We start from the raw sequence: 24,452 nt of genomic DNA, 5'->3' as shown, positions 1-24,452 counted from the left end.
TCTGTTCTTGAACTGCTACCAGCCAGAAAGCCCCGTGACACGATGCTGTAGACAAGTGGTGCTCAATGTTACATGTTTAGTGGCCCAATCCAAATGAAAGCTCACCAGAGTTTATTTGCTATAACCATGAGCGTTATCTAATATTGATGATACCATAGTTGCCATGCAGAGATATCAAAGAAAAAAAGATTTCTTTGAAGAAATTAGCATCAAATGTTATACAACTGATAAACCTACAGAAGTGTCCAATATACATGTTGTTATCTGATGTCTCGATCAGTTTCTTTCTTTCTGCCATGCATGAGTAGCTGATCGTTCACTGGTTTCCCACCATGGAATGCTGCCCATTGTGTTTGATGGAGACTGGCCAAAAAGTCCAGACACCATGTAGTACACATTGTTACTAAAAATAGACCAATAGACCAACTAGGTCTAAATTCTGACTCATGAGTGTGTATCATGACTTGATTATCAAATTAATGTTATCCTCTTCTGGGATACCTTTTCCTCCACGTAATGAAATGATCTTGATCCGCGAGTGAAATAAAGGCAGGTGATAATGACACTTTACATTGGGAAATAGTAACGGTTAGAATATTTAATTAGTTGCACTGTAGCATGTGTAGAGTGGTGAATTAAACACTGCAAGGATAAGCTTGTCTTTGTATATTCGACTTTAGCTTTATTCTCACAATTCCACACAATGGCTTTTCCATGCAGCACAAGAATGTCATTTGGCATAAAAGAGGAAGTTTGCAATTAGTTAGTCAATTGGCAAGCAGTCATATTTATTCTGCTCGCAGGATTCATCAAATATTAAAGACAACATGATTCACCCCCGGCAGTCTGTCACTCTCCTAGGGTTTTTAATCAATGCCAGAGTGGTAGATTGCTGAGGAAGGTCAAGGACTATACTCTCATTAATAATTTCCAAGAGAAACCCTGTTAATGGGACGTAATGAAAGACTTCACTGCCCTGATATGATATTCTCATTCATTCAATTCAATTCAGTTTATTTGTTTTGCCCAATTTCACAAATTACAAATTTGTCTCGGAGTGCTTTACAATCTGTACACATAGACATCCCTGACCCAAAACCTTGCATCGGATCAGGAAAAACTCCCAAATAACCCTTCAGGGGGAAAAAAAGGGAAGAAACCTTCAGGAGAGCAACAGAGGAGGATCCCTCTCCAGGATGGACAGGTGCAATAGATGTAATGTGTACAGAAGGACAGATTTAGAGTTAAAATACATTCAATGAATATGACAGAGTGTATGAATAGTTCATAGTAGGCATATTCCATGATGGAGACCTCCACGATCCATCAGGCAGATGGCGGTAGAGAGGAGGAGTGGGTGGAGTCTCAACAGGACAGTGGCGTAGTCGGTAGCAGGAATTCCACGACCCAGACCTCGATGATCCATCAGGCAGATAGGATCTATGCCGTCTCATAGGGTCCGATGACCCTATGAGACGAAGTCAAAAGGACTCCGGGGAGAAAGCAGAGTTAGTCACGTGTGATTGAGAGATGAAAATTCATCCCTAAGGAGAGAAAAAAGAGGAGATAGGTGCTCAGTGCATCCTAAAACATCCCCCGGCAGCTATAAGCCAATAGCAGCATATCAAGGGGCTGGACCAGGGCAAACCTGATTCTGCCCTAACTATAAGCTCTGTCAAAGAGGAAAGTCTTAAGTCTAATCTTAAATGAGGTGACTGTGTCTGCCTCCCGGACTGAAATTGGAAGCTGGTTCCATAAAAGAGGAGCTTGATAACTAAAGGCTTTGGCTCCCATTCTACTTTTTAAGACTCTAGGAACTACAAGTAGTCCCGCATTTAGTGAGCGCAGCTCTCTAGTGGGGAAATATGGTACTACAAGCTCCTTAAGATATGATGGTGCATCACCAATCAAGGCTTTGTACGTGAAGAGAAGAATTTAAAAAGTGATTCTTGATTTTACTGGGAGCCAGTGCAGAGCAGCTAGTGCAGGAGTGATGTGATCTCTTTTCTTAGTTTTAGTGAGAACACGAGCTGCAGCATTCTGGATCAACTGGAGGGACCTAAGAGACTTATTAGAGCAGCCTGATAATAAGGAGTTGCAGTAATCCAGTCTCGAAGTAACGAACGCGTGAACCAATTATTCTGCATCTTTTTGAGACAAGATGTGCCTGATTTTTTAAATATTACGTAGATGAAAGAATGCAGTCCTTGAGATTTGCTTTACGTGGGAGTTAAAGGACAAGTCCCGATCAAAGATAACGCCAAGATTCTTTACAGTGGTGTTGGATGCCAGGGCAATGCCGTCTATAGAAACCACATCACCAGATAATTGATCTCTGAGGTGCTCAGGGCCGATTAAAATTACTTCGGTTTTGTCTGAGTTTAACATCAAGAAGTTGCAGGTCATCCATGTTTTTATGTCTTTAAGACATGCTTGAATTTTACCGAGTTGGTTGCTCTCCTCTGCTTTTATCGATAGATATAGTTGAGTATCATCTGCATAACAATGAAAGTTTATGGAATGTTTCCTGATAATATTGCCCAAAGGAAGCATGTATAAGGTAAATAAAATTGGTCCAAGCACAGAACCTTGTGGAACTCCGTGATTAACGTTGGTGGTTATCGAGGCGTCATCGTTTACAAATACAAACTGAGATCGATCTGATAAATAGGATTTAAACCAAATTAGTGCCGTACCTGAAATGCCAATCGACTGCTCCAGTCTCTGTAATAGGATGTCATGGTCAATGGTGTCGAATGCAGCACAAAGGTCTAACAAGACCAGGACAGAGAGGAGTCCTTTATCTGCTGCCATTAAGAGGTCATTTGTAATTTTCACCAGTGCCGTCTCGGTGCTGTGGTGTTTTCTAAATCCTGATTGAAATTTCTCAAATAAACTATTATGATGTAGAAAGTCGCACAACTGATTTGCGACCACTTTCTCAAGGATCTTGGAGAGGAAAGGGAGGTTAGAGATCGGTCTGTAGTTAGCCAACACCTCTGGATCCAGAGTGGGCTTCTTCAGGAGAGGTTTAATAACAGCCACTTTGAAGGAGTGTGGTACGTGGCCTGTTAGCAGAGACACATTGATAATATCTAATAGAGAGCTGCCAATTAAAGGCAAAACGTCTTTAAGCAGCCTCGTCGGGATGGGACGTGTTCGAAGTAGAAACCGTTGAAGATAATTGGTCACGGTTGATGGGAGAAAAGCCCTCCAAATATACACCAGGGCATACAGCGGTTTCCAAGGCCATTCCACTTGAGGACAGATTGGCACTGGTTAAGGGCAAGAGATTATTAATCTTGTCCCTAATAGTTAAAATCTTTTCATTGAAGAAGTTCATGAAGTCATTACCACTGAGGTCTAGAGGAATACTCGGCTACAGTGCTAAAGAGAAACCTGGGGTTGTTCTTATTTTTCTCTATTCCTGACGAGTAATAGGCTGCTCTGGCATTACGAAGGGCCTTCTTATAAGTTTTAAGACTATCTCACCAAACTAAGCGGGATTCTTCCAGATTAGTTGAACGCCATATGCTTTCAAGCTTTCGTGACTTTTGCTTCAGTTTGCGGGTCTGAGGGTTATACCAGGGAGCAAACCTCCTCTTCCTCACTGTCTTCTTCTTCAGAGGGGCTATCGAGTCCAGTGTCATTCTCAGAGAGCCTGTGGCACTATCAACAAGATGATCAATCTGGGACGGACTAAAGTTAGACCAGGAGTCCTCTGTTATATTGAGACGTGGTATTGAATCAAATGCAGAAGGAATCGCTTCTTTAAATTTAGCAACAGCACTGTCAGTTAGACATCTGGTTTAGAAACTTTTGACTAACGGTGTACACTCCGGTAGTATAAATTCAAAAGTTATGAGGTTGTGGTCTGACAGAAGAGTATTCTGTGGGAAGACCTTCAGATGCTCAATGTCAACGCCATAAGTAAGAACAAGATCAAGCGTGTGGCCAAAGCTGTGAGTGGGTTTCTGTACTCTGACAGAAGCCAATCGAGTCCAACAATGAGATGAATGCAGCACTAAGGCAATCATTATCAACATCCACATGAATATTAAAATCTCCTACAATAATAACTTTATCAGTTTTAAGAACCAAACTTGATATAAATTCTAAGAATTCAGATATAAACTCTGAATATGGACCTGGTGGCCGGTACAGAATCACAAATAGAATTGGCTGTAGTGTTTTCCAGGTTGGATGTGAAAGACAAAGAACAAGGCTTTCAAATGAGTTGTAGTGTAATTTAGGTTTAGGATTAATTAATAGGCTCGAGTCAAAGATGGCTGCTACTCCACCTCCTTGACCGGTGCCTCGAGGAATGTGAGTATTAATATGACTTGGAGGAGTCGATTCATTTAGGCAGACATATTCTTCATGGCTCAGCCAGGTTTCAGTTAGACAACATAAATCAATGTGATTATCTGATATTGAATCATTTAGTAACACAGCTTTAGATGACAGAGATCTAATATTTAGGAGACCACATTACATGGCAGCAATAAGTTAGAGATTGTCAACAGCTACCAGCCTTTACCCCCAAATATAGAAACAACCAGGAGGACAACAAGACAGTCAGGTGACAAACAATATTAATTTCATTCAGTCTGGAGAAGAGATTGTGTTGTCAAATATTCCAAAAATCCATAATGGTTTATTTAAATTGACTATATTTAGGGTTTACACATTCCAGAACAACACGGAAATAAACCACTTAACGTTGGAGTGAACGGTCAGGAGAGAACATTACATAATTAATGAGATGGTCAAACTATTTCAACAAATCTGCTAAAGAAGCAAATATTCAATAAAATGTGGGTGTTAACAATAACGACATTCAAACTCTGCGACCTAATGGGAGCATGACCTTTTACTGCATCCAGATGTGGTATTATAAATATATTTCCAGCGCTAACCATTAACATTGCTCAAGGAGGCGGGGTTACCGTCAACATGTAAAGTCACCTTTGAAAAAATGGGTCATCCATTTCACACAGAATAGACTAAATAAGGCCTCTGATTGTTAGCTAATGACCTTGGATCTAGTTGGCTCAAATGCTAACCGTTGGTTGTTGATCATCAGCTAGCTAGCATGCATTTCATCTGCTGGGTGTGGCTGAAACATACTAGTGCGAACAGAAATGGAAATAAAACAGAAACTTGTGTGTCTTGCAGGATGGAGATAGTTAGCTCTTTTTAAGGACAGTTTCATAATGATAAACTCTCATTGTAGAGATTCCAGTCCTGGATGGGTAGCACAGCCTGTTAGCACACATAATATTGGGGTTAGCTAATCACATTTGACTTTCTTTCATAAGTAGAGCAATTTCCTTCTGTAGATGGTTCGACAGTTAAATTTTTACAATCCCGAAAAACCAAATCTGCCCTGAAGTAAGTGTAAAGTGTCAACAATTTAAACTGTCATCATTTTAATTTGTTATAGTTATCTAGTGTGGTTATTTGCCCAAAAATAAAAAATAAGTAAAATAATCAAGAAGTGAAAAAATATATTTCTATTGGTAAAAGATCTTGCCATTAATGGATTAAATGAACATGATAATGGTATTTAAACAACTCGTAAATCTCTCTCCAATATCTATTTGATATTGCTTTGAAAATACCTCCTTCAAACTGTATTTATTTAAGTTTCGCGCCATCAACTACATTTTACAAGATGACAATATATCCAATCATGATAACAACAAAAGTAACATTCACCCATTCCTCAGTTTGACTGAATAGAGCTTGAACGCATCATCACATGCAACACATCCCGATGCAACCTCCTTAGCTCTTAGTTATGGTGCCGCACACATAACTAGCTCTCCGCCTGCGGATTTCAACACAGATTTGTTGTTGTAGCGTTATCAGGGATCGGTGACTAGAAAGCATTAATGCCGATCTCCCCAAAACATATTTTTTAACTGCAAATTAGCTGACAACAATTGTGAGTAAAACTTAATTTCACACTTTGATAGTTAAACGGTGTAATAAATCTGCTGTTCTAAATACATACGCCTAAACTATTGAGATGGCACACAGACTCCGGGGAAGAAGTAGAGTTAGTAATGTACAATGAAGAGATGTAATGGAGAGAGAGAAGAGGAGATAGGTGCTCAGTGCATCCTAAAATGTCCCCCAGCAGCCTATAAGCCTATAGCAGCATATCTAGGGGCTGGACCAGGTCAAACCTGATTCAGCCCTAACTATAAGCGCTATGGAAGAGGAAAGTCTTAAATGTGGGAACTGTGTCTGCCCCTGGAATTGAAAGTGGTAGCTGGTTCCATAAATGAGGAGCTTGAAAACTAAGGGCTCTGGCTCCCATCCTACTATGAGTCGTCCCTCATTTAGTGAGCGCAGCTCTCTAGTGGGGCAATATGCTACTACAAGCTCCTTAAGATATGATGGTGCATCACCAATCAATACTTTGTAGGTGAGGAGAAGAATAAGGTGTGTTGAAAAGTAAAAAGCTGTGCAAATATGTGGTTGTGCTGTCTAACTTTTGTCGGATCTATACTAGAAGTGTTACCAAGAAGAGTTATGAAAAAAGGATTTTCCTCAAATTTCATCTGATTTCACCTTTAAATGCTCCAACACAAATGGGAAGTGCTTTTGTTCCGTGTCTTTGATAGCTCTGATCAATGTTTTACACCTGAACAGGAATTAAAACCTAACAGGATGTAAGTTATCTCTAAATTTCCTTTCATTGCCCAGAAAAAAATTGAACATGCGATCTGAAAGGTTAACGACACACTTCTGTTATTACAAGGTGCAGGAAATAGCACCATGTGAATCATTACTGAGTGGGCTGGCTGTCAGACGGAATGCTGGAGGCTTTCTCGAGGTTTCCCACCTGATACCAGCAGCCATTATCCCTTCCTATCTGTTTAATCATCCTCACCACACAGTCCTAATCTGTGATTCATAATGGTCTAGTGAGTCTCTACACGGCGGGCAGGACTTTGAAACTACCATATAGCACCATCCAGACGGAATGGGGTAGCATCCAGCCAGCACACACACACACACAGTCTAGATGATAATAGAATTATGCAGAGAAAGGATCCACTTTAGAATCTCATCTCAGAGGTGCATTTTTAGAGACAGATTGCCTTGGTAATGGTGCGAATGAGTACATATTCCTCGCTTTGTAAGATGAAAGGCAATCGCAGACAGATGACAAAAGTCTGACTCACACTGAGCGTGAATCGGGGTGACAGTTTACATGGATATAATAAACTTCAAATGTAATAATGAAACAGAGCAGAATGTAGTTTCCCCAGATTCCCCTTCTGTGTTCAGTCAGTTCTGGTCTTCATGTTGTTTGGTGACACTAGGTATTTAAACAACAATGAGCACAGGGTCTATATATAGTTTGTTTTCTTTACTTATACATTAAAACTATATATTTGCTTTTCCATTATTTCATATTTTGCTGCTTTGCGGCTTAAGTAAAGTCCTGGCATCCTTCTACTCAGCCGTGTCTTGCAACTCTTCCTGAGAGATCACAAGGTGTTCCCAGGCCAGGTTGTAGTTGCTTGAACTTAAACAGGGTTGGGTATTGAACCTCTTTTTTTACCGTAGCCAATCACCGCAGAGCGTTGCAACTTTTCACTGAAGTGTTGACTTCAGTGAAAATGTTCACGAGTTGACTAGAAATTAACCCAAACCACTTAAAAACTAAATTATTATAATATTAACAAAAGCAATAGGTTCCTTTCACTTTCTGTGCAATGGGACCCAAATATGCTGTTGAATATTATAGATATTATTAAACTCTCATCATTAGCGGTGTTAATGGTTGCCTGGCTCTTTGTGTCAGCCCTGAGTTAACCTGGAAACCTGTCCAAGGTTGTGCCCTGCATTCACCCAATGTTAATTGCTGACTTATGTTCAATTAATATTTAGCTTGCGAATAATTCCAATAATAATTTCGACTTTCAGCAATATCTCTCGGCAACGATATCATGGTTTAGTTAGATGAAAGAACATGGCTAGAACATGAACTTCAACATGACATGCACTCTGGTCTCCTGGAAGTCAAGCGTTCCCGTCCCCCACACCCTGACTTAACATGATGGGCACACTACATCCCACATTGGCACAGGATATACATTGTCATGTGCAGACTCGTCAAACATTGACATCATTTTTGGGATAATGGGATGCATTAACATATCCATCTGGCACATTTACACAGACTGTTGCTCTACATACCACTCTGTTCAGGAGAAATGTTGATGAGCTGCTTGCACTTTTCCTGGCTATGCCAATAAAGTCTGTTCCAAACAGAGCCAGCGCTAAAAGCATGATATTGTTAAATCAACAGCAGAAATATCACACCTCACAGGCTGTTTTTTTTCTTCAAATTGTTTGTAAACACCAGCATTCAAACAATCTCACAAAGTAACTCCACCCTGGACCTCATTATTGTGCGATGACTTCCTTTTCCCCCCCCAAATGTCATCTATCTCGATATTGCTCTAAATGTGCCAAGCGATGAGACTGAGCTCTGTCTTCTGTTTTATTTAGCTGTTTTTTGATTTATTTTTTTGGTGGGCGTTTGTTTCTTATCTCTGAGCCTGTGGCTGCAGCAGAACATATGCTTCTTCACATTACATGGTACAACAGCCAGTAGTACAGCCACACAAAATGACAAATGTGTGTGTGTGTGTCTATGTGCAAAATATGACAAAATCTTCTATCTGCTTCCCTATTTATTTGTAAATCTCTCCCAATCTCTCTCTGTCTCCTTCTGTCACTCTTTCTTAGGCTCTGGCCATGGGGATGATGACAGAGTATTATCACTATATCTTCACCACACTGGTAAGTAGAGAAAGAGGCTGTGCTGCACTCTTGCTTTGTCATCAGGACTAACTCAGAGCTCCATATCCCCATGAAGATGTGCTGCATCCCAAACAACGAGCCGACGCTGCTCTTCAATCTTCATTTTCTCCGCCATTCATTTTATATTCATTGCCTTGGATCATTCTTTGTCCCTTTAATGTCTTTTTTTCCAGAGCTGAAGAAAATAATGGCACCGTTATTTGAGACATCAAGATGGCTGTTTTTCTACTTCTTTCCCTTCGTGCTTTTTTCCACTTTCACATCTTCCTGGTATTCGTGTTTTTCCTAAAATTACTGTGAGGATGCTTTAACTGTTTACGAAACAGTCTAAATGTATTACCGACACAAGTATAAAAAAACATCAGCAAAAAGACCGTTTATATCAATATAGTTATTCTGAATGCTTCTTATCGGTGCAACAGGGTCAGACTCACCAGAAACTCCTTCAGTTATGGTCCAGATTTGTTTACCCTCTTCATCCTTCATATTTTATCTTACTCATGGGTGTTTTTAAAGTCAACCCTGACTCAACCACGGTGCTGCTATAACAAAAATGCCCTGTGGCCCAAAAAGCATTTTGTTGAATTTAGTGCATTTAGCTTTATTCAATGCGATCCATTCCAGGCACTGGCCCTACCATCAGGATCAGATTGGGGTTCAATGGCTGGCCCAAGGGCACTTCAAAGTGTGACCAGGGAGCTGGGGGATTGATCTGACCCTGTAATTAGTGAATGAACCTCTTGACCACACTGAACCTCAGCCCCCACTTTCCCCACAGACCAGCATTATAAAAGAAGACGTCAGCAGCCGTCTCTCTGGTAGCGTGCTGGGTCACCTACTGTATCATGAGAAGAAAACAGCTCATAAAACAACATGGCCATCAACAATGAGTCAAACCCCACAGCAAAGACACATCTTACTCAGCCTGCTGTTTTCCTCTTATAATTCACCACCATTCAGTTTTGACGAGATGAAAAATACAGTCATGTTGAAAATATATCATTATACAGTTCTTCTATGAGTAATCACGTCCAAAAAACACATTCAAAGCACTTCTTCAATATAAGTTTCTACACTTTCTGTTAAACAGTTCTAACATCACAGATGTTTTATTCTTCCATCAGCTCAGGTCAGACTACAGAGTACCTCTAGTACATGAGGAATAGTGTTGCACTGAGTATCCAGGATATTAAACTGTGACCTGTTTGGAAAAATAAATAAAACAATTTAAATTAACGATACTGCACCATGCAAAAGATTCTGATGTTCTAGCATATTTACGAATGTTCTTCTTTTGTTGAAACGTGTGATATCTGGTTCCCATCCAGAGTTAAAAGATAGCATTGTTTTTAATAGCTCACACAGACAGTAATACTAGCTCAGCTACCCCCATCAGTCACATGACCTTGGAGGTCAAGTTCTCAAAATACATCCATGGTCTTACTTTTCTCCCTCCTCTTTATCTCCCGTGTCCTCATTTATTTTTTCTTCCTGCTTCTTATCTGCCTCAATTTTCCCTTTGCTACTTCCCCCACTTCTTCTTCTTCTTGTTATTATAACGGTTGATATTAATCAGCGGCGGCAGTAGTCGCAGTAGTATTTGTAGCAGTAATGCTTCTCTGTCACAACGGTGTAAGCTCGTTTGAAATCTGGAAATAAAGAGTGCCATCAGAGTCTCTGCATTTAAATGAAATCACACGTTCTTCCTGTGGAGTGAAGACATTCTGAGGCAGAAGATGATGTCACTATTTATTTATGACCTCAATCTGAAGGGCTGGATTCAGTCTGTAGCTCTGATTTTGCGTGGCACGAGACTTTGCCTTTGGTTGTCTCAGGAGAAAGTCCCCATTCTCTGTCCACACAAGGAAATGTAAAATAAGACACATCTACGTATGGACTGTGTTTTTTTTCAGTCCATGTTGCACGTCAAAAGATTTGACTGAATTGAAACTCTTATTTAAGTCCCCTCCCACTCATCCTGAAGAGGCTGCTCTGTGTCACCCTTTATCAAAACACAGCCTCTCACTATGTGTGCGTCCCCGTCTCCTTACTGACCTCTACTTTTTTTTTACCTCAAGTTCCTTTGAAAGATGAATAATTCCAATTTCAACTCTGTGCTTTTTTCATCACGGCGGCCTAAAAGAGATCATTTCTTTAGGTTTGAAATGAAACATCCAAATGAGCGTGTGTTTTTTTCTCCACAGATATTCTCTCCGGGCCCTATTTATGTGAGATAATTAAATTTCCCTGTGGTGTTTTTGCCAGGAAGATGAAAAGTGAAATACAAACATGAGTGAGGGAGTGGAGGTAGAGTGGTAGTCATGTTTGGCAGACAAAGTCCGGAGCTGATTCATAATTCTCCCAGCAGAGTGAACACACCGGCACACTGTCGCCACATATGGCGGCCTTTTCCCTGCCAGATTTGTATTTACTCTTCACTTCGTTTGGTCAATTTGATTTTTTTAGGATTACTTTTTTAACATTAGACATAACACCATTATAATGATGAATTGATAGGTGGTAGTATTAGTACTCAAAGTCGAATGCACTTATTGTAAGTCGCTTTGGATCAAAGTGTCTGCTAGATGACATTTAATTAGTGGTAGTAGTAAGAGATATTTAAACAAATACAAATTTAATGTGAGTGCAATTATTATTATAATTTTTTAAAATAAGATACATTTGTTGTTGCCTCTGAGTAGATAGGTGGTAGTGTTAGTCTTAGTCATGAGAGATATTTAAACAAATACATATTTATTGTGAGTGAAAGTTTTTTTCAGTTCAATAAAAAAAGAAATTGAACTATTTTGCAGGACTGTCACATAGAACTTAGAAAAAGTGACGTAACTGTTTTCTAAGCTTTCACAAAAAAAAAGCCATTTACAGTGAGTAACTGTTTGCCAGAAGGAACTCAAGTTCCCTCACTTTGCTAAAAGGAAATTAAACAAAATGGGCTGCACAGCAGTTTTACCACAAATCTGTTGGAACATTTTATTGACATTTATTTTGTAACTGTCACAAATTGGCATAGCTCTCTCAAGCAAGTTTTTTGCATGCATTCTTTTTAATTTGTCACACCTTCGATGCGGTTTTAAGATAACAAGACATTTACAGTACATATTTTCAATTCAGTTTAATTCAATTCAGTTTATTTTATACAGCCCAATATCACAAATTACGAATTTGCCTCAGCGGGCTTCTGTTCAACGATCACAAAGACACCTTGAAAGCTGATTTAATAACATTCTGTACATTGTTATAATCCCTACAAATTACAGTTTGGACCTCATTTGATCTGGTCTCTGCATTAGAATATGTAGCTTAAGTTAAATGTTAGCAGGGGAAATAAGAGATTTGGAAGCTCACTAGTTGAAGGTTTCTTTCTGACCCCAAAATGCTCTTTTGGAGTCATGGTTAACTTCCTTCTTTCCTGATACCTTTGACTGAAGATGTTTCAGTTGTTTATTGTTTTTACGGATGATTTAACCAGAGTGCCATGTCCATGTAAGCTCTAACTGAGAAAATTAAATTTGACTCTCCCTCCCACTCTACAGGCCTAACAAGTAGAACATCTTAACATTAAGGTGTCATTGGATATGTTGCTGTCTTAAGTTTGGGGTTTTATTTAACTGCAGGGCTGATGACTAAAGACATGTTGGTGTTTCTCTCCCTGACATAATGTTTTTTTCCATTACATCCCAGGATCTGTTTGCACTTGATGTAGAGCCTTACCGATACAGTGGTGTGAACATGACTGGCTTCAAGATCCTCAACACTGAGAACAGCCAAGTGGCCTCGATCATCGAGAAATGGTCCATGGAGCGACTGCAGGCTCCACCCAAACCTGACTCTGGTCTACTGGACGGCTTCATGACCGTGAGTCTCATGAACAAAACTAAATGACGAGTGAATGAGTGAATGACGAGTTGTGATGGCTTGGCATCCCGCTGCTCGGTGTAACTGAGGCTGTTTCCCATTGGTCCGTTGAGTATATTGGAGAGAACATACACCAATACATTTCATTTGCTTCAATGGTCTCCATGCTTGTCTTCTGTGGTCACTTTTACATAATGTAGTTTGGTTTCTTTGGCTCTGGACCAAAGGAAAACATGTAAACATGTGAAATGTGAAATAAGATAAATATGTTGTTGCCTTTGAGTAGTTCCTCTTCCATCTTACCACCTTCGGTGAAGCATCTTATGACATCTCACACTGAACTGTTCTTGTCTCTATACACTCTATTTTATGCAATTGTGATGTAATTCATATTTTATGATGCATTTTTACTTTTCATCTACTTACAAAACTACATTGTTTTACTTCTTTGACTTCTTTAGAAGGAAGGCTTCAAAGTTCAGGAAATACAGATACAGAAAAAAACAAATTTTGACTTGTGGTCTTCTTCAGGGACATGATGAAACCAAAAATATTGGAGAAAAACAAATATTACACACAGCTAATCATATACATGCACATACATATCAGCCAATGGCACACATGCAAATATGGGCTGTATACGGTCATGTGACTTCAGGCCTACACTCTAAAAAGCCCAACTTCAAATTTGTTGTCCGAACACATTTTTTTAAGTTGAGTCAACAAATGCCTTTGAAAAAAGTTGAACTAACTCAAAATGTCAATTTCATTAATAAAGAGTGGAATCCACTTAACATGTTAAATTGAGAAAACTTAATATAGTGGTTTGGGCATCTGCTGAGGTAACTAAGGCCACTGCGCATGTATGTCAGGAAACACACACACACATATATATATATATATATATATATACAAATACATATATAAATACATAAATATATATGTAAATACATATATAGACTACTTTAATCTTATATTTTAAATAATAAAATAATATAAAAATATTTTCTTTAGCTCCTGTTTAAAATACATTGGTTTTTGAGACCATTGTTTGTTTATTATATTTAGATATGGATTAGATTTGGAAGGATATTGTCCATTGTTTAATGGCAGATTTGCTCCAGTTCAGGGTTTTGTCACTTATTGAATTAAAGGGAGCCTGTACCGTGAGAGCAAATGTTTCCCTGTATTTTGCTCAATTTATTTATTTAATTTAACAGACTATGAAGATTGAAATACTATAATACTAATGTGTAGGAGGTGACTCTTGTATGAAAGTGGTATATTTTAGTTTTAAAATCTGCATAAAATGTCTTTGACTTTTAAATTGTATTGTTACAGAATGGGAAGGAAAAAAATGAAAATTTAAAAGAGGCGGTGAATATTTATTATAGTCTCTGTATGCTTGTTTTTGTGTAGAATACAGACTCGGAGGAATCTTACGTGAAAGGAGTTGAACTGGGAATACTGCAGAGTGGGTGGAGCGGGGGTGTGGTTCAGGGAACGGTGTCTGATTGTCATCAGCTGGACTGATTGGTAACCAGATTGGTAATCAGTCCAGCTGATGACGATCTGTGTTGGTTATCTGAGTCTGTCTGGACAGACAGGAGAGGAGCGTGGAGAGCAGAGAAACAGTCTGCTGTCGGAATAAACCTTATTACCGAATATCCCTCTGGCTACTTGTTGCTTATTGGTGCTTTAGGGGGGGATGGACCTACTCATGACGGCTACACACGTGTCACAACCATGTTCCAAAGCTTGTTTCAAGGCCTTGATTTTGGAATCACAAAACAGATTTTTTTTTTTTTTTTCTTTATGCAGCCATTTTGATTTTTAAGGATGTTGACCCTCTGCTGTCTATGTTCAAGTGTTGACACCTGGAATTCAGTTATGCAAACAAATGTTTAGTTATTGTTAATAAACATTTTGTGTTTGAAGAAGTTTGTTTTCTTTAACTGTTGACTTTTCCAAAGAAAACGGTGTACATTTTTAATTAATTTAAATGAAGGCAACGTTGCAAAGAATGTTGAGTACTCAAATAATGGGCAGTGAAATTTAGTAACAAAACATTTTAAGTTAAAAGTAAGTTCTCTCAACAAAACATTTTAAGTTAAAAGTAAGTTCTCTCAACAAAACATTTCTCAACAAAAAATGTTAAGTGCTGTTGATGTATGTTTTTAATCTACAAGAACACACAATTTAAAGTTTCTCCAATTTAATATTGTAAGTGTTTTGAACTTAAGTACATGAGTAGATGTAACTATCAAATGCAATATTTTAAGTAGTGTTAACTTAAATACATAAGTACGTCTGAATAGTAATGTTATGTTTGACAAACTTAAGATATCACTTTGAGTGAACTTCTTATCATAAGTTGACACAACACATTAGCCCTTAGTTGAGTGAACTCAAAAAGGCTTTGCAGCTGGTTGCCTCACTTTTTTAAGTTGACTCAATTTATTTTTATTTTTTAGAGTGTAATCGAGAAGCAAGGGCTGTGTCATCTGACGAGCATGAGAGAAACTATATTGGTTCATACGTTGGAAAAGTGGAAGTAAAGTGTGGCATTAAGTCTGGACAGATGTGCCATATATTAAAAAACACTTTAATTTAAAAACTTTGAATAAAGCAATGTATAGAGCAAGGGGAGCAACAACAAGATACATCATAAAAAATACACATCATAAGAAATACATCATAAAGGATAATCATAAGATAACCATTAGTGAACACATAAGTGAAAGATATTAAAGAACAACTTCAAATCTCATTACGAGTCATCATTCATGCCCTCTGGAAATGAACATTTGAAATAAAAAAAATCCAAAACGATTCTCTCTTTTTCCTGACAAAGTTGACAACGGCGACTTTTTGACTGGATATAAAACCATATTTAATAGAAATGGAACAGGTTGACGTGGCACAGCAATTAAAGCGTAGCCACAAAGTCCCCACATCAATCACGAATGAGCTGCTGCAAAGCGTTCATGTGTGTGAAGCACAACTTTATTGTTTCTGAATCACGGCAGTGTTTCAGTAAAGCGACTCCACATAATCAACAGACTGCTTTGGATGCTCTGAAACGGAGGAGAGTGGTGTTTTGTTTTGTTTTGTTTAGTGTGCGCTCTCGCAGTTTGTGTAGATTTATGGACGTGTAAAAATAGAACTGTGTCTATTTTCTGATGCTTCAAAAACAAGCTTCAGGGGGGGGACTGGGGGGACGACATGTATTGCACATGTAATGGACTACTGAGACAGCCACCCCAAAACTTTGTGTCTTTTCTGTGACTGGCTGGTTTTTAATCATCAAGAGCACTGTTTATAGAGCTGTTACAATGGATGTGCTGTGGCATCTCGTACCGTAACGGGCCCGGCGTCCTCAGGGAGTCAAGTGGAGAACCCCCCGAGTTGCGGGGCTCCGGTTGTGATGAGAAGAGTCTCGGTGTCACTGTGATCTGAAATCTCTCTGATCCGAGCACGCTGCCTGTAATAACTGTTCCTCCGCGCACGCTTTCATACCATCTCTTATCTGGGAAGCGTGCCAAAAAGCGTCCACCCACCAGAGACGAGGAATGGGAAGGAAAAGAAAGTAATGGAGGAGATATGGAATGAGATGAGGGGGATGAATGAAGAAGAAGGATAAACACACAGAGTGGGTGAAGGGGAAGGCAGAAGTGAAATCAGAGTCGTTGCGCTTTATTCCCACATGGATTGTCGAGGTGTTACCCGTTAAGGCCGATGGAGCCGCTTGGTCTGATTCCAGTTGGTAAGCACGGGCAACGTGTTGGCTGCTGATTGAAAACAGTGGCTTACCTCTGGGGAATAAAAGATTATTTTTAAAATGTTTCTCTCTCTCTCTCTCTGTCTAAAAACAGCAAGATGTTGCTGAGTCATGTTTCTGGATTGATATCGGAGAGTGGGTGTTACTCAGTTTAAGCCCCTTTTGTTGGATTTGTGGCTCAATCAATACTGTTTACCCCTTGAGACCCGGGATGGACTGTGTGTGTAATAACTGTACCTTTTTCAAAACACAAAAAGGCACAGAGGGCCTTTTATAGCCGCTACATGGAGACGGAGAGTCAATGTGATGTCTTGTAAAAGATGTGTCTCATCCTCTTTGTGTTTATATTCAGCTCTTTTACTCCTTTGTGTGCCGTAGAGTCATCAGAGCTCGGTGGTTATTTCCGGATCAGCGACAGGCAGAGATTTATGTGTGTGAGGAATGTGCGGTGACCCTGCTCATCAGTGAATTAATGGCATATGAGTTTGAAGGTGGGGATTGATTAATTAGACAAATGGCAATCAGTCAGCAGCTAATGCATATTGACATGGTGAAAGGTTCCGTAAACGTTTGATTAACAGCTTAATTTGTGTGCTGCATTTACGGTTTTGTAGTGAACTGCTGATGTGCTGTAACTTATGGACTCGCAGATCAGTCCGGAGACTTCATTTTCACACACCATCCAGCACACATGTAGTGGTTGGGATCGCAGATTGAACACTATGGCTGATTGCAGAATACAATCGGAGCCAAAATCGATGCTACCTTTTAAATTTGGTGAATCTTGACACTGGCATTTGGTTCAATTAAATATTCTACGGCCTGCTTTTTATCTTTTTTGTTTATTCATTTTTCTTATTTGTTTTATTGTGTTTATCGGACCATCTTTTACTGTGTATTTTACTTTGCTCTTTTAACTGCTGACATTTTTTGGCCCCTTTTATTGCAAACTTGTTTTAATTGACTACTGTACTGCACTTTGTGACACTTTGTCTGTAATAAGTGCAATATAAATAAACATGACTTACTTATATGATTTGTTGACCAATCGAAAGGGTCTTGACAGCGCTGTCCTTTGATTGAGCATCACTCCTTAACTCTGTGTTGCTTGTTTCAATGTGACGCTCCTCTGCTGGAGCATAAACTACTCCTCCACCATAAAATATGTGACTTTGTTGTTAATAAGCGATAAGAAAAGAATGGTTAGTACAAATGCATTTACATTAGCTTTAATTGTTCTTTACGATATCTGAAATCACTCCCTTGGACTCAGTCAGTACTATACGAAACACTCCCTCAGCAGTCTACAGAGATTTCAGTACATTGAGATTTCAATGTATGATCATCATGATAATCATCATAATCATCATAATCATCATAATCGTCATTATCACCGTCAGGGGATTTTTGCAACCATAAAACCGATTGCATTGTGGGGTTGTTAGCATTAAGTATTGTATTTGGACACTCCTGTTGTCTTTCTCATTGTAGAATCAACGATCGTCTCTGAAGACTTCCTGACTGCCGTTATAACCGCAGCTGCTTCGAAGAGATATCTACAAAAACATATACTTTATAAAAGAGACCAAACAAATGACGTTACGTGTAGTTAACAAACTCTCATTCTTTTCATTTCCTCTCTTCAGTTAAACAAACAGAATGTATACTAGCCTTTTATATCAGATTATACGACATAAGTAGGCTTCAATTATCAGAACAATACGAACTTTCAGGCTCCCTCAAGTGGCTCAAAGGTGAACTGCAGAGATAAATGTTAAATATGAGAATGGAAGACATTAAGCACATTTATTTGGTGATTTTGATTAAATCACCTGTGTTCACCTGTGTCTTTGGGAATGACTGGTATAGAACATACATTACATATTCAGAATACAGAACTCAAACTACTGTACACTAAAATGAGTGATTCTATTCCCAACATATATCACCATAATTCCTCACAGCCAAATTATGTGAATGCGGAGATTCATTTTCCATGACCAGGCTTTAATCCTTGTAGTTATTTGAGAAATAGAGTGTTTTTTGTCAGTGGATTTTGTCTTTAATTGTTTCAAGGTGCATTTTTACTTTCTAAATACAGACGTTTTATATACAAGCACAGACTGTGCTGGGCAGACATAAATAGAATCAGTACTTCTATGAACTAACCAGTTCATAAACCATGTGGGGGCACACTAACAAAACATAGACAACAAGAAGTAACAAGGAGGTATATCTTCAAAGTCTTGTGAAGAATTCTAAGATCTCTCAAATTATTTTACTCTCCAACGGTAGTTTTCTTCTGTTCGTGTTTTCACAGCATTTTGCGATGCAATGTTCAACAATCCTGCAACTGGAATTTGTCTTACACTGGATTAATTTTACAATAAATTACATGTTTCTGAATTGATTCAGAATAAATAACTTGATAATGGCATTTTAATGGAGTCTCACTCACTACTGAAGACCACATCAGGTCTCTGCTGTTCAATGTCCCCTAACGACATCTTCCAACGTGTATCATTCTATTCATTCTCTCATGATTATTTTTAACTCCTCACTCACAGCAGACGATCCAGCTACAGTTTTCTTTCTTCCTTGTAGCCCTGTACTGCATCTGCATGAAATCATGATGATCAAATGCTCCTATGAAGTTTGGTCTGGACACTTGTTTTTTCTTCTTCTTTTTATCGAGAACATGTTTTTGTGTGACGAATCAGGTAAACTAATCGTGCGCCTCGTTCCTTTATGCTGCCTTCAATTAATGTGGCGGCGGAGAATCCCTGCCCAGAGTCGCGGCTTAACATGCACGACGAGTGTGACCTTACAAGCTCCACGCTCTCATGAGCATAATGTCTCTCCTTGTTAATTGCTTAAGCTGCTGTCTGATTCATTGTGTACCCTGCTAAATTGAAACAGGTAAAAAAAAAAACACACACTCAGACACGACTGTAATTTCTGCATTTGTCTCTTTGTGATAAATTGGAAAGCCGGAGTTGTTAACTTTTACCCTCGACCGGGCAAACGGGTTGACCCCTTAGTCGCCAAGGTCGCGTCTTTGTTTGTTGCATTTCCAAAAACACAGTTGGTATTCAGAGCCACATTTCTGTTGCCGTATTACCATAAATGTGCCAGACCTGTGCGTACATTTAAATTGGGTAGTGACGGAAAGCTATTTCCTTTTTGACAGATATCATTTAAAGTCTGATCCAAAGAGAGTTATGAAAAGAAGAAAAAAAATGTCACACAGACATCAGACATATTCCGAGATTCATATTATCTGAGCATCACTCAAACATGCATATGGTGGACATCGTGAAAGGATGAGTCATACGAAAAATCTGTTATTATAGCAGGAGGCTGTGCAGAAGGCTTACTAGCCAAAAATGTGTTTGCACTTGGAATGATTGTGTGGCTGCCAATAAACCTAATTCTATTTATTTATGTGTATTTGATATTCATAATTCATTTATTTCCTTTATCGAAGACCATTCATAACATTAAAAGTGTCACCTGCACATGGATGCATATATAACATATGAACCATTTAGCTGTCTATTTACCGCCTGTGTTGGCAACACAAAAAAAGTGTTATTTATTTATGTAGTTAAGGTCAAATGTTTTGTTTTTAATCATCTGTTTTGTTTGTTTGTCTTCCACTCAAACATTTCCTGCTTTACAAGTTTATAATTGTCCTGAAAAGTAAATCTGTCACAACGTCCACTCATTTCATTTTTCAAATGTTGTAATAACGCAGCCGTCATCAGTACCTGTGTGTTATTCAGCTATGATTACTCATTGTTGATGACAATACAACAATCCATATTCATTTTGAAATAATCATGTCACATCCATTTGATGATGAAGACCATGAAATGTGGCAAAAAAACAAAAACTTAATGTGCCACAAATATGTGCATTTTAACTATAACTCAATTCATATATACAGTGTTCTTGTATCACAAACAATAATATTGTGATATCAATTGAGAAAGGGATTATTTTAATGTCTCATATGATGTTATTTTGGTCACGTTGATGTAATTCTGATGTTTACAACAATCGAAATGGGTGAACGTCACCACTGGTTTATGATGCAGGTTGCCACTGGGAACAATTTAGAGAGATTGGCAACCACAGAAATCAGTTTTAGAGACAACGGTCGGCAAATAAAGTTAATGACTGTGGGGTGACCCGTCAACATCTCAAATAAATATGCAAATTCGAATCAACTTAAAAATATCCAGACAAACCTGAACGAAAAACAACGAGGACATTAGGGAATTCTCCCTAGTATCCCAACATTAATGAGCTGGATGGAAAGTTATACTGCAAAGCATGTAGAACACCTTTATCATACATCATGAGAATGATTTGTCTTTTTAATAGAAAGAGTCGCTTGTCACAGCGGCATACTTAAACAGTGCTTTGTTTGAAACTAATATTTAAAAACTGACGATGTTTTAACATTAATTTGAAAGATTATACAAAACATGGAAGCCATAATTAGATCCACACTCCGCAGGATGTTTTCAGTATCTCTTGCGTTTTTGTTCTGGCGGTCTTTTGTCATTTATTGGCAGAAAAAGAGATGATGAGTGAAGTGGAATGAGACGAGGCTGGTGGAGGATCGGAGAGACGATTTTTTTTCCCTCTCTACCCTACATGTTCCTTTTCCAACCTGTCAGTCAGGCTGTCCCTCTGGAGACCTCCTTGAGTGGCAGAACACGCTGGGAAACATGGCCTGGATTGGTTTAAGGAGCGAATGAGTCAGTTGGGGGTGCAGGCTGGACTTGGGGTTGAGAGGGTTTTGGGGGTGCTGACCTGGAGGGCAAGAGTTCAGATGTGGACCAGGGGTGGCTGTCAAAGCACACAGCAGTAGACAAACAGCTGCCTGCTTGATGCCCAGATCACGAGCCACTCTCAGCCTTCATTATTTTCCAAGACACACAGCTTTGGTGCTGTCTTGGAAGGGCTTCCAAAGTATTTGTCTGGAGTTCGAGCTGTTTGAAGGAGCTGTCATTAGGATGGAGGCTAATATTTAGTTCTTCCCTATCTTGGCTGCCACCCCAAACTCTGCGCTGGATGGATGCTGTTGGACCGTGCCCTTCTCCGCCTCTTAGATGGGAGCTTCTGTCGGCTTAGTTTATTCCATCTGCTTCTCTGTGTGCATCACGCCATCTCTCTGTCTCCCCCTTCTCTGGCTCGCAGACTTGGATCTGGATCTGGCTCCGTTGTTGTCCAAATGTTGGGGAAAGAATTTGGCTGTGACGCGTTGCCGGAACATTATTCCGGCAGCTGGCCGTTACTCGTGCAGAGGCTGGCAGCGCTTGGCAGCGTTGGGCGAGGGGCAGTGGCTCCGGTGCCACAGGGTTCACCCAGAGAGCCACTTAGTGTCAGCCGGGGGCTGGGAGCCACCTCGCATTCTGCAATGCTGATACGAAGGGGGTTTTCACACTATTACATTCATTCAAATAGCATGATCTGGGTTCTTAAATGTCTGCAGTTTGCACAGCAGCATGTCAGGGTTTCAGGAGTGGGCTTCAGATTAGAGAGCATTCAAACGAGACTTCAGCTCAGCTCCTTGTTCTTGGCAGGCTTGGTGGAGTGGCTACTCCGCCTTTTCAGCCACGTTGTCAGTCTTAAGAGGCAGTTTTTGGTGACACTTTAATTCTGAGCACGAGAACACTGCATTCAAATTTTTTTTTTAAAGCACTGACGAATGCAGGCAATCAGCTCCATGTCGTCGTATGGGACGCATCATATAATCTTGCCAAAAATGACATGAACTCACCGGGATGACTGTGCCCCGCAGGAAATGAGTGGCAAAGAGGTATGTGTGCCGAAGAGCAGCGGCCGAGAGGTGCGACAGGGCGTGTCGTTCCGTTAGCTGGTTGCCAAACACGCAGCCGTTAGCTACCCACGGTGGGCGCCGACCGGCAGATGGAGGGGTCGGAGATACACTCAGCTGTGTGCCACTTTGACTGTGGGCCGGTGGAGGGGAGTGAGTGAGGAGTCAGCAGGAAGTCGTAGGTAGTACAAAAAAAGGCAACAGAAGGTGTTTTGAGAAAGCGTGAGTCAGCGAAAACCACGAGAGGTCCTTGCGCAAAGCAGCCATAACTGGTCAGACAAAAATATTACGTAGTTTGGTGCAGTAGAATGTGATACTCGTCGTGGACAGACACAGAGGTGCACACTCACTCACCTATTCACGACTCACGCTCACTCTTAAGACCGATCGCATGATGAGACAATAATAATCTTTTTTGTTTTTGTTTAACCCTCTGGAGTCGATGTTTACTCGACGGTTAAATTCATATCTCCGTGGTAAAACAGCACAGAAATATGGTTCGGATGTTGCCGGAATCTGTAGAAGTTCCACTTCCGTGTCCTTCTCACGAGATGGTTCGTGATGACGTTTGTGTCGAGCTCCGCCCTTTAACGAAATTTGTGGAACCATGTGTCTGTCAATATTCTGTGTGAAACTAACCAATGAACACTTAGGAAATCACGAAAGACCTATATCTTACGCTTCGGAAAAACACTGCTGTTTTCAGGTAGTAAAACGTTTTATATATATACTATATATATATATGTATATATATACATATATATATATATATATATATCGAGGACATATTCTGTTAAAAAATAAACAGTTCTTGAAAAACAGACTAAAATATACAGTGTATATTTTTGTTTGAAAACAAAAATGGTTGTAATGTTCATTTTGTTCATTTGCATACATCCCATGATGCTTGATCTGTAGTATGAAGTCGTTTCTCAGTCCCGTTTTATCTCAGTCTCTCTCACATTTGGTGAAAGTGGTGTGACAGACAACACTTTTACTCGAAAAATGATAATACACAATTTGGTCTCAGACATTTATGACATGTATCTACTATTGTATTCATATATTCCACTACTTTAACATGAGTAAAGGTCTGTTTTTAGAAAGAGATTAGAAGAATTTCATTAAATCTGACTTACATTGTTTAGCTTTAGGGCCAAGTTTCCTCTTTACACAGTGCCTAAAGACAATGTTTCTCCATTATATATAGATAGCTGAGATTGTTCTGCAATTTTTGCTGTATAACACATGGGTATGTATAAAATGCAAGGGCCTTTTAAAAGGTGAATCTAAGAAGTTATGTAAAATCGAGAAAAAAATGACCTTAGACCCCAGGGGGTTCAACTGATACAAAAAGTCATCATATGGAGACGGTCCTCTTTATATCGTCCACCATGTTGCACTGCCATGATCTACAGGAGCCCAGAACAGACAAACCAACACTGGCTCTAAATAATGGCCATTTGGATGTTCACGTCTGCCACCGTAGTTATACATGCTTGGCATCTGGGAGAGGTTTTAGTTTTCAGTTGGCGGTATTTTTTTAGACCTTTATAATTAACTCCATTACCAAATGTAAAGCATAAACACCAGCAATTTTCACAACCTGACACCCCAAAACATGTACTTATTATTAGCTAATTACAGCTCTACAAAGCATTAATAAATTAGTTATAAAGCTATTAGATTCTCCTCTACAATTGTTGCCCTATTCCAAACCCATCTGTATTTATACTGTGAGAAGCCTTATTTCCTACAGACAGCAACATATTGTCTTTAACTGGCCAGTGAATTATTGATACAAGAGTTTGAATTATTTATAACAATAAAATGTATACCGTGTAGAGCTAGGAATTCTCTCTCCTGTTTCTTCTCTTCTTCCGAGGAGACAAGAAAAAAATACATACACAGACCGACGAATATTAAATATGAAGACACTATTTAAAGAATGGTCAAAAAAGTAAATGAATAGCAACAGAGTAAATGTGTCTGGATGTGTAGCAGTTGTGCGGGTAAAGCTGAGTGCTGCTGTCACCCACAGTCTGCAGCATCCACAGCTGGATGAATGACTCCGAGCCCTGCGGTGTCGCCATC

The 24,452-nt window shown here is 39.4% G+C and overlaps 1 protein-coding gene across 2 annotated transcripts in view; it reads left to right on the top strand.

Annotated features, from left to right (window-relative positions):
* Positions 1–24,452, top strand: part of grik2 (glutamate receptor, ionotropic, kainate 2) — a 260,814-nt gene that overhangs the window by 94,702 nt on the left and 141,660 nt on the right. For both annotated transcript variants that reach the window (XM_056434478.1, XM_056434479.1), the window contains exons 5-6: positions 8,776–8,829; positions 12,553–12,726. In XM_056434478.1, the coding sequence (XP_056290453.1) occupies positions 8,776–8,829; positions 12,553–12,726 (228 nt within the window). The remainder of the gene's footprint in view (positions 1–8,775; positions 8,830–12,552; positions 12,727–24,452) is intronic.

The sequence above is a fragment of the Pseudoliparis swirei genome, chromosome 16, assembly GCF_029220125.1.
Source record: "Pseudoliparis swirei isolate HS2019 ecotype Mariana Trench chromosome 16, NWPU_hadal_v1, whole genome shotgun sequence".
NCBI lineage: Eukaryota > Metazoa > Chordata > Actinopteri > Perciformes > Liparidae > Pseudoliparis > Pseudoliparis swirei.
This window is presented reverse-complemented; position numbering and strand designations above follow the sequence as displayed.